This window comes from Gekko japonicus, unplaced genomic scaffold (assembly GCF_001447785.1).
Source record: "Gekko japonicus isolate JY-2015 unplaced genomic scaffold, Gekko_japonicus_V1.1 scaffold1498, whole genome shotgun sequence".
Taxonomy (NCBI): domain Eukaryota; kingdom Metazoa; phylum Chordata; class Lepidosauria; order Squamata; family Gekkonidae; genus Gekko; species Gekko japonicus.
In genome coordinates, this window is record NW_015176494.1 from 272,537 (window position 1) to 284,344 (window position 11,808).

Genomic DNA, 11,808 nt, shown 5'->3' on the forward strand with positions numbered 1-11,808 from the left:
CCAAGCCCATCGACTCTCTTTAGGATGGCAGCCTGGTTGGATTTTCTGGTGTGTTACATAATAGAGGTGGGGTTTGAGGGTCTGCCAAGTCTGAATCTGACATTCCGGCCGCTGCACCGCATTGGCATCACAAATAATTAACGTGTGCAAGCAGTCAATCAAAATCTTCTTAGCATATCTGCAACACTGTGGTTGGGGGGGGTCGTCACCAGCCTTCCTTGCAGGTGAATTTTCTACATTCCCAGGTGGGGCTCCAAAGGACTGATAGGGAACCAAGGGGTTCTTCATAACTGCCAGACTCCTTCATGCATGTGACAGAGTGGTCTCTGGCTCACCGAGGCGTCTGTCACGATCAATCCGTTAGCCTTCAAGGTGTCCCAAATTTATTGTGACAGAAGCTTCTGTGAGCCAGGTGTCCCAGCCCTGACCTGGACAGCCCAGGCTAGCCCGATCTCGTCAGATCTCAGAAGCTAAGGCCTGCCTAGTATTTGGATGGGAGACCTCCAAGGAATACCAGGGTCATGACACAGAGGCAGGCAATGGCAAGCCACCTCTGAACGTCTCTTGCCTTGGCAAGCTTACGGGGTCGCCATAAGTCAGCCGTGACTCGATGGCCCCCCCCAAAAAAGTGTTCCAAGACACGTTGACGTTTTGACTGCAGCAGAACAACACCGCCAGCCTTCCTGTGATCACAAAAGTCTAACTTCTGCAAAAGCGTGCAAAAGCTTTCCTCTGCTTATAATGGAACACTTTCCTTAAAACCGGTAATAACTTCCTAAAGTTACCCATGTAAGCATCCTGCTGTGGTCCACAGCCACAGTTTCTAAAAAGCGTTCCTCCTCCCCAAGATAACTTAAGCATCGTAAGGGTGAGGAAGCCCTGCTGGATCAGACCAGGTCCTTGTAGTCCAGCACCCATTTTCCCACATTTCTAACCACATGCCCCAGGAAGGTCCACAAAGACCAACACTTAAGCATCGTAAGGGTGAGGAAGAAAAGCCCTGCTGGATCAGACCAGGTCCATGTAGTCCAGCACCCAGTTTCCCACATTTCTAACAACATGCCCCAGGAAGGTCCACAAAGACCAAAGCCTCCCTCAGTTTCATACCACCTCTTGAAACATGGAGGTTCTATTTAACCTTCACAGTTAATAACCACTGATGGTTCTCTCCTGCATGATCATGACCAATCCACTAGAGTTGTCATTTCTGGGTTGGGAAATTGGGGGGAGATTTTTGGGGTGGAGACTGTGAAGGGCAGGGTTTGGGGAAGGGAGGGACCTCAGCAACGTACAATGATGTATTGTCCTCTCTCCAAAGGGCCAGTTTGGTGTAGAGCCAGTTTGGTGAGTGCCAGTTTGGTGCAGCAGTTAAGTGCGCAGACTCTAATCTGGGAGAACCGGGAGTCTTGAGTGGGAAGAACTGGATGGAATTTGGACCAGAATCACGTTGGGGAGACACCAGCTACTGTAGATTTTTCTTTTTCTTTTCTTTTTTACGTCTTTATTTATGCTTTTCCTTCATAATTCACATTAACATTAATATATCTTCGTCTTTCCAGTCATCACATTTTGTTTAACATTTACATATTTACATTCTTTCATGCATTGATTCAAAATTTCCTATTATACATCCATTTATATAATCTTTCCCATCTTTTAATGAATACACTTTCATCTTTCCCTTGAAGAATTAAGGTTAGCGTGTCCATTTCTGCTACCTCCACCAATTTTTCTAGTGTTTCCTGTCTTGTTGGGACTCTATCTTGTTTCCAGTATTTGGCCATTAATATTCTTGCGGTCGTCATTATATATGTTATTACATATTTTTCATTTGGTTTATAATCCTCTGGTACCATATTCAGTAAAGCTATTTCAGGGGTTAAAACCATGTTTAGCTTCATAATATCGACAATAGGTTTTTGTATCAGTTCCCAATACCTCTTAGCTTTCTCACAGCACCACCACATATGGGAAAAAGTTCCTATGTTTTTTGTACATTTCCAGCATATTTTCGGTGCTGAGGGGTGGCATTTTGCTATCCTATCTGGAGACCAATACCATCAATGGTAAACTTTATAACTATTTTCTTTGTAGTTAATCGCTCTCACGTATTTCAATGATTTCCTGGTATTTGCCCATTGGACCATATCTATCATATATCCTAGATCTTTATTCCATGCTAACATGTTTGTGCTGACCATTTCATCTTGTAGGTAGTCCTCTAACAAAAAGCCATATACTCTCTGAATTAGCTTATCACGTGGGGATAGCCAGATCTCATCTAATTGCGTTTTTCTTGTTCTTAACAAGATCATGATTACATTCTAAAACTAAGACCTCGCTCTTTAAATGCAAGCTGCCATGCCACATTTTTTTTTTAAAAAAACCAGTTTTTAAGAGAGGCAGATCGGCCTTCCAAGTGAGGCACCGCACCCACCAGCCCCACGCTGGCTATGAGCCTGGTTGCATTAAACATCCGTGCTCGCTGAGCAGTCCCCATTCCCCTTGTTCCAGAGTTGGCGCTGCTGCCCCCTCTGCTCACTGCGGGCTCTCTCTCAGTAAGAACGCTTGCTGCTGCCAGGGGCTCTTTCGTCTCCAGAGAGAGCTTTTAGAACTGCGCCACGCAGAGAGAGCTGGCATTTCAAACATGCTCGGCAGAAGCTTCAGAAACACAGGTTCTTTCTCAGTCGATCACGGCCGCTGCATTTCTTCACTGCGCCACTTTGCATGGGGGGTACCCCTGACTGTAGAAATGAGGCTTAGGCTGGGAGCGGCTGGACCCAGATTGCCTAGTGAGTGGGGATTTGAACCTGGGTCTCCCAGATCTAGTCCAATCACTGTCTCACGCTGGCACTCATTGTCTATTGTATTGTAAGCTCCTTGTGGTCAGTGACCCATTTTACTTATTTGATTCATTTATACCCCACCTTTCTCCCCGGTGGGGACCCAAAGCAGCCTACGTCCTTCTCCTCTCCTCCATTTTATCCTCACAACAACCAGGGCTATTTTTGGGCAGGAACGCACAGGAACGGAGTTCCGGCTGGCTCCCAAGTTGGCCACACCCGGCAGGAACACATTAGCATAATAGGCCACACCCAACAGCAGAAACTCATTAGGACTGGCTACATTAGGGGTGTGTGGCCTAACATGCAAAGGAGTTCCTGCTACAAAAAAAGCCCTGGGTTTTGACAACAAACAAGGTAAACAGAATAACAAGCAAAAGGTGGGTGTGGCTGGATAACCACACTTCTGGTAACATGGGGGTGCGGCCTAATATGCCAATGAGCTGTGCTGTCTGGGGTGTGGCCCAGTATGCTAATGAGTTCCTGCTGTTGGGTGTGGCCTATTATGCTAATGAGTTCCTGCTGGGCTTTTTCTAGAAAAAGAGCCCTGACAACAACCCTGTGAAACAGTCGAGGTTGAGAGAGTCTGACTGGCCCAGGGTCACCCAGCACAAGTGGGGATTCGAACCTGGGTCTTCCAGAAACTAGTCCAACACTCTTAACCACTACACCACACTGACTCTCATCTATTTTTTCTTACGAAACACTGTGAGGCATCCTGTGTATATATGTGAATAAATATACGTAATAATAAGGTGGGCTTAGATAAGCCATTCTCTCTTCTTCAGTCCTCCGTTTGTAATACGAAAACAGTAGTGGCCCACCTTACAAGGCTGATGTAAGTATTACTGAAGGCCTAATGACACGTTAACATTGTCTGATTTGTCTCAGATCCATGTAAAGTTGCCAGCCTCCAGGTGGTGGCATGAGATCTTCTGGGATTACAACTGACCTCCAGGTGACGGGGATCTGTTCCCTTGGAGAAAATACAAACAGATAAACAGAATAATCTGTCATGCTGTACAAATCACACTTGAGACTACTGTCTTCTTACACAGCTCTCCTTACAACCGAAATTAATCCACATTACAAATAGTTTGGCCGTCATGCATAAACGACAACCGCACCAGTTGAATGGTGACCTAATAGTTCTTGAAAGTTGTAATGTACTGAGTTCGGAGGCGCTGAGTAGTGATCAGCTCGTGTTTATTAAAGCAAGCAAAACGAAAGACAAAGTAGCGAGGTCCGAGTCCCGCTTATATCCCTGCAGTACCCACACCCAACACACACCCCAACACCAGTGATAGGCTATTTACAATGGAGTAGTCCATCATAGGCCTACTCTTGAATCCAGGCACTCCGATTGGTCTGCTGTAGGATCTGATTCCTCTATTGTTCAGGCACCCGAAGGTGAGCTTGATGGCATGGCCTTATTAGCGCTAATGTAATTATCTCAGTATACAACAAAAGTACAAGCCTCTCTTCAGATCGATGCGCTCACCGGCTCATCATGCAGAGAAGAGTTTCCAGAAGAAAGCATGTAGTAGACGGCATGAGCTCAAGACTAGCTGTAGTGCGAACCATAGGAGCGGTGACGGCACACCTAGGTTGCTTTGCCATTTCTTAGGGCTTCATCAGGCCGCTTTTCTTAGTGATGGAGCTCAACCCAGCTCTGGCAAGTTTCAAAATGACATGAGGTCTACCCATATGTTCCAAGTAGCCAGGAATCAGGCTGCTTTGGAAGGTGGGCTCTATGGCATTACACCCCACTGAAGCCTCCCCCAAACCCTCCTTCCTCAGGCTCCACCCCCAAAATCTTCAGGTATTTCCTGAGCTGGCAACCCTAGGTCCATGGAGTATAGGGAGAGGGCCCTTAAGCTTCCCCCTAGGACTGTTTTCCCAACCTGAAATGGCCCCCGGGGAGCCACTGTTTGCCCTGATGTGGAAACGTATGTGTGGGTGTCTGTAGCACATCAGTACTCGTACATTTCCCCAAAAGGGCAAACAGCAGCTCCTGGGGACTGTTTCAGTTTGAGGAAATGGTGCAGGGAGGAATTTTTAAGCCTCTTCTCCCCACGCACCAGGGACCCCCTGACACAAACCAGGCCCCGACATGCCTGTGAAGTAAGTTCAGAGCAGAGTACTTCCAGCGCATGCCTGGTTGACAGAAGCAGGACAGATATACGGGAGACACAATAACTTTACTTATAACATTTATAAACCCATCTTTTCCCTCATGACTCAAGATCTGAAGTGGGTACGAACAATGACTACAACACCGTGATTCATTAAAACGTAAACTATATCTGAGCCAATAAATGTGAAATACTTTTAACTACATCAAAATAGCCAATATAAAATCACGCCCCCCCAGCTCTCTCTAGATAATTCCCTTTTACAGCTGCCCTGGTAAGCCAGGAGAGTAGAAGGCCCTTTGACCACTTCCAGAAGTAGGGAGCAGCCTTTGGAAAAGCCCAAGCCCTGTTTACCAAATTTCAAAGCGATGGGGGGGGGGACTTGGAGGAACTCTGAGGGCATGTAGAGGAGCATGCGGGGGAGGTCCCCTGTTTCTTTGATGTCTCTAGCTTGCCCAGGATCCATTCTATACACTCCTGAACCTCCTGAACCTTTGCCTATGATTTCCTCAGAAAGCACTTTCCTGGGGGCACCTTCTTTTTTTTGGGGGGGGGGGCATAACTCAGGCCCCGTAAATCCAAACCTCACCAAACTTGGAGGGCAGGTAAACGAGAGTCACCTGGGGATCCTCTGTTGGTTTGGTGTCTCTAGCATGCCGGGGTGTGTGCGTTCTGTTGCATCACGAACCTTACAAATTGAACCGGTTCATTTGGGTGCTCAAAGTTGGTGATGGTTCGTGGTTTGCAAACTGGGCATGCAGCGAACCAAACCACATTTCCCCGGTCCATGCCCATCCCTAGTAGTAATCCCAGATCTCCAGCCGCCACCTGGAGCTTGACAGGCCTAAGCTGGATACACTTCATTTTGTGGAGCTTGGTGCATTTGATTTGTTTTGCTACTGCAGCTTAATTTGCTTATGAGTTTTATCTGTTCCTTGCAGCTGTTAATTAATTAAGTGTACAGGTTTTTCACTCACCTGCTGCTTCCCCACCCCCCCTTATATTTCTAGTTCTGTAGAGTTTGATTATTGGGTATCTATTTCCCTGGTGGAAATCGCCTCAGAGTTTGTAAAGTGATATTCTATGAATTCATTAAACAAATAACTGCGGTTCTAAACAGAGTGACAACCTTCTTTCTTAAGATTATTTAATCAAAGCAAAGCCGGTAGAATAGTCTGAGCAGTTATCAGACTTTAAAAAAAGAAAGAAAGAAAGTACCCAAGAACAATACATACAACCCAGGAAGCATCAGCAGCTTTATTTGCAGTATAAAGGATTTGCAGCATTACATTTTGACAAGTTAATGTGATTAACCCATCTTTGTAAAAACAATTTCGGAGGACTGATCTGTCACTGAAGTAGTATCTACCGTAATCAGCCGATCACATCACTGTCTGTTGTTATCAGTTGGTAGCATATGACCACCGTTAATACACAACTAGGTACAAATAATGTTTTATAGATACGTTATTCAAAAATTTTAACTCTTACAAATAACAGGCAAATACATATAGCAAAAATTATTAAAAAAATAAGGTGGGATATCATCCTTATGCTTGTTGTTCCAGAACGTTATACATTGTTTGAAAAAATTGTCTACAAATAAAAGATTATTATATAAAGACCATGTATAGTATGTTAGTTTTTTCAAGTAAGGTGCCTTCCTTACTCTATAAAGCCACTCAGAAATTGTTGGTATCTCTGTCGGTTTACAGTAAGGCGCAGTACACATTTGTGCACTAGCTAACAAATTGAACTCCAATTCTGAATTGATTTCTAATACCACATCTTTAAGATAGTATAACACCATTATTTTTGGATTTGGGAGAATCTCACACCCACGTATTGATTTCAGTACTGCGGCCCAGAATTTCTGGATCTCAGTACACTCCCAAAAGACCTGTAATAGTCTCCTTTTAGGAGCTCGGCACTGCCAGCAAATGTCAATGAGAATCTTAGGCCGAGTTCAGACTGGCAGTTTGCCCCGATATAGGCATGTTTCAGAAACGTTCCACAACTGGATTAAAGGGGTCGTTCACACAGGCACATCTGTCAGGCGTTCCCCACCCGTACTCAGCCCGTCATGTAACGCTTCACTCCCGAGTTTAAAAGATACCTGGTGAAAGTGGTAGCAAACCCTGGAAAGCGCGATTATCCCGCATCCATCCCGCACCAACAAAGTGTGAACACCAAAACCCACATTTTTCTTATACGTTTATGTGCTTATGCGCATGAGCACATATCTCTAGATTGCCAAAAAGAAAGCTGTGCCTTACCGCCGTGCCTCCGGGCCAACAGTGTGAACGCTCCCTTGCGCCTCCTCCCAGTATGCTCCCGCATCAGTCGCTGCAGTGTGAACGGGAAAACCCGGAACAGTTTGTTCCAGCTCTTTTTTGCCATGACTCCCTCCCGCTTCGAACTGCCAGTCTGAACTCGGCCTTATAAATGTGTGATAATTTACATGGGGTTATATGCCATATATATATCAGCGTTCCGTGCGCCTTGGTGTTTAGTCATGCCGGCCACATGACCACGGAAACGTCTTCGGACAGCGCTGGCTCTTCGGCTTTGAAACGGAGATGAGCACCGCAACCCTAGAGTCGGATTCGACTGGCTTTTGAGCAAGGGAACCTTTACCTTTACCTATATGCCATCCCAATACGCTCTTGAAGAAATTTTCTTTGCTTTGTATTGCAATCAGTTCTTTGGGGTACTGATTCCCCTGCCTCTGATCATTTGTTGCTGTTGTTGCCATCACGTCTCTGCTGATTTATGGTGAACCCTGGTGGGGTTTTCAAGGCAAGAGACATTCAGAGGTGGTTTGCCACTGCCTGCCTCTGCGTCGCGACCTTGGTACTCCTTGGTGGTCTGTCTCCCATCCAAATGCTAGCCAGAGCCAACCTGACTTAACTTCCAAGATCTGATGAGATCGGGCTGGCCTGGGCCCTCAAGGCCAGAGTTTCCTATGATCATACCCCTAGAGATATTTCCACTCCAAATAATTTCCCCCACCTTATCAAATATTTATCAAATAGGAACTCGACTCAAGATTAACTCATACATACCAGAGACATTCCCTGGTAAAAGTCCATGTGCAATTTCCCCCCGATTGTGTTTTATTATGGCAACGCGTATCCTTTTTAAATCGAGTCATCGCCACACGCCTGATCTGAATAAATTGGAACAATTTCAACCTCCTTCCCCCAATTTAGTCATTAGTAATCTGTTCGTCAGACAACAAACCATCTATATTGAACAGGCTCTCACATTCAGGTGGGTAGCTGTGTTGGTTTGAAGAAACAGAAAAAAGTTTGAGTCCAGTGACTCTCCAGCTCTCAAATGTAGCCCTGACATTTCCTCATTATAAAATGTTGACGTTAATGGGGAGAAACGTGGACTTAATAAAGAATGCAGCCTTTCTCCGACTAATCAACAAGCATTAAAACTATCAGTCCTCTGCATGTGTAAACAAGGGAGAGGGGTCCATTGTAGAGCATTGGGGCTCAACTAAATGTCTATTCATAGAATCATAGAATCACAGAGTTGGAAGGGGGCAAGGGGCTATACAGGTGAACTAGTCCCACCCCCTGCTCAGTGGAGGATCAGCCTGGAGCCTCCCTGACAAGTGTTTGTCCAGCCGCTGCTTGAAGACTGCCAGAGAGGGGGAGCTTGCCACCTCCCTAGGCAGCTGATTCCACTGTTGCGCAACTCTGACTGTAAAGAAGTTTTTCCTAAGATCCAGCTAGTACCTTCTCGCCCTTAATTTAAACCCATTATTGCGAGTCCTATCCTCTGCTTCCAACAGGAACAGCTCCCTGCCCTCCTCTAAGTGACAGCCCTTCAGATACTTCAAGAGAACAATCGTGTGTCCATCTGTTTATGTGGGGGGACTCTCGTTTTAACAGAAAACTGTGCTCAGGCGAGAGAAGCAAAACCTTTCTTTACCTTTCCATGCTCTGTTGGTTAAAGCATTCTTTTTTATTTTTACTTTATTTATACCCTGCCTTCCTCCCCGGTGGGGACCCCAAGCGGCTTACATCTCTCTTCCATTTTTTCCTCACAACAACTACCCTGTGATGTAGTGCAGGCTGAGAGAGTATGACTGACCCAAAGTCACCCAGTGAGCTTCCATGGCAGAGTGGGGATTCGAACCTGGGTCTTCCAGACACGAGTCTTGACACTCTTAACCACTACACCACTCTATCTCCCTAGAGCCATTTCTCCCCACTTTGCTCTGTTGCCACATGTGAGACTGGAAGGAAAATATTTAAATCAACCGAAGTGCAGTGTGGTGAGGAGAGGGGCCGGATTTAATTCCCCTCAGCAGCATGCTCCGTTTTCTTTTAAAAACCGATTTCCACACATCCCGCTTTTTATGTGAATGGGGAGTCACATGGATCGATACAAGCGTATTCCCTCACCAGGTCATGTCTAGGAGAAGTATCTGAAGAAGTGAGCGGTGACTCATGAAAGCTCATCCCCTGCCACAAACTTTGTTAGTCTTTAAGATGCTGCTGGACTCTTGCTGTTTTTAACCCATTTTGAAGCCGTTTTTGATCCGTCATGGAGTAAACCGGTATAGGGCTGCCATTTCACACATGGCTTTCCCCTTCCGGTAAAGAGCTGGATCTGAAGCAGTTTGCCATTTCAGACTGCACCGCTTTTTCCTAAGGGTGCCACTGGACTCTAACTTTGTTCTCTTCGTTCAGACCAGCACGGCTGCCCACCTTGGCAGATCTCTCCACGGTTACTTTGAAGTTAAAAAGACGCAGCAGGGGAGATCCAATAACAAACCTCATCTCCTCTCCCCCCCCAGTACTTTATGCCTGAGGCCCGGTTGGGCGTCTTATGGGCAGCTGTCCAATGCTCGTGATGGAGGAGTGGGTGTCCCGCCTCCTCTACTGTACACCTCATGCAACGAGTGACGCTGTCATTTCTGAGTGCCCGAGAACATGCAACTGATCACTGCTGGAAGCTGAATGCTGGGTCTGATCCAGGAAGGCATTCTTGTGTGTGTGTGTTTTAATTTGCATGTGATGGGTCCTCTCGAGGCCTGACCTTCCTACACACATATCCCATGGCAGCTGGATCCGTACTTTCCCACCCCCAGCTAGGGAGTAGCGCACAGAGCAGAGCATGACCATCACAACAAGTCCACCCCTGGAGGAGCAGGGCCCGTGACCTTCAGCCTCCCTCTTACAGCTCCCCCTCCCAACAAAGACTCTAGCAGCTTTGGAGGGTGGTTGGAATTCCAGATGGACAAAGCTACAATTCAGGGCCTCCAGGGCTGCCGGGGCTGCCACCGCCTGCAGATTCCTGGGGGGTCAGCAAAGAGTGCAGCGAGCAGCTCCTTTCCCACCCGCTCTCCCCTGACCTCCTGCCTGCGTTTGCTGTCCTGCCGAGGGCTCCGGGCAGGGTAGCGGGCCCGCACGCTCTCCCGTCGAGCCGCTGACATGCCCTTCTGGCGATCCCTGTCTCTGCCCAGGTAAGGCGGAAGGAGCGGTGGTGCACACACATGGATCTAAAAATAAAAGCAGTTCACATGGGTCTGGTCTCTGGGTGGAGTGGGAGCCGGGGAGGGATGAATCAAACCAGCCTCACGTCCCTGCGGCAGCCTGCAGTCAGAGTTCTCGTGCTGAAGTGGAAAGATTGGCTCTCCCCCTAGAAGATCTGGTGCTGGGGAAGGAGGAAGGTGGGTTTCGCAGCAGGCCAGCAAACGGCAGCGGTGCCTTGTGGTTCTTGGTGAGTTACAGGACGCTTGATGCGTCCTCTCAGCCGCGCGTGGAAGTGGGGTTTGCATCCTGCCGGGAGTGCTTGTTTTGATGGCTCCCCAACAAACCCTCGGCCCCAGTTTCCCTCCAGGGCTTGGAGTGGCCACCTTTTGAACATCGTTCCCAGCTGGAGGAACAGGGCTAGCCTACTTTGTGGTTTGTGAGAATTGGCGCATGGAAGCACCCCAGCTCTTCCATCAGAGGGAGCAGCTGTGGCGTGAATGATTTATGATGTTCTTCCTTCTCAGTTTCCTTTGCGCTGCTTGGATTTATCTGTCTTGCTTTTGAAGTCGGGCAGATCCGGGGGCTGTCAAATGGAAGTCTGCCTTCCGAGTCACGGGCGTGCAAGGCTTCTTGTCTCACCTCTTTCATGCTGGGTAGATGGATGCAAACGGTGTCTCTGTCCCACTAGAGCAGGAATGAAACTTGTTGCCCATTCGGAATCTGGTGAAAATTGCCCAGGTTTGAACATGAGATTGCAAATTTCATTGCTAGTGTGGTGTCATGTTGGAGTAAGACAGACTTGGGTTCAGATCCTCACTCATCCATGAAGCCCACTGAATGACCTTGGTCCAGTCACTCTATCTTAACCTCTCCTACCTCCTGGGCTATTGAGAGGATAAAAGGCAGGAAAGAACCCCGTGTGCCACCTTTGTGCTCCTTGGAGTAAGGAGGGGATAAAAACGTGGTAGATCGTTAAGATTCTATTTGGAGTACAATTTTTTTTTTTAAGAAACCCTGATTTTAAACTTTCTTGGGCGAATGTAGTTGTTTTGTGTCCTGTTTCCCACTTCTGACAACCACCTTCTAAATGAGATATAAGGGTTCAGGGATCTCTGATCCTACTTGTATCTGACGAAGAGAGCTCTGACTCTCAAAAGCTTTTATCCTGGAAATCTTGTTGGTCTTTCAAGTGCGTCCTGTCTTGAACCTTGTTCTTATTTTCCCTTAAAATGTGTCCCTCTGATGGCATACCTAACCTAACCTTTTTGTAGGAAATTTCAAATTAGGAGATTACACACTTGACAAGTAGATATGTGACGGGAGATGTTTTCCCTA

General features: G+C 47.0%; 1 protein-coding gene across 1 annotated transcript in view; it reads left to right on the forward strand.

Moving 5' to 3' along the window:
* DRP2 (dystrophin related protein 2) overlaps nt 1-11,808 on the forward strand; it is a 66,940-nt gene that overhangs the window by 1,512 nt on the left and 53,620 nt on the right. Inside the window, exon 2 of the mRNA XM_015427278.1 lies at nt 6,602-6,606. Within this exon, the coding sequence (XP_015282764.1) occupies nt 6,602-6,606 (5 nt within the window). The remainder of the gene's footprint in view (nt 1-6,601; nt 6,607-11,808) is intronic.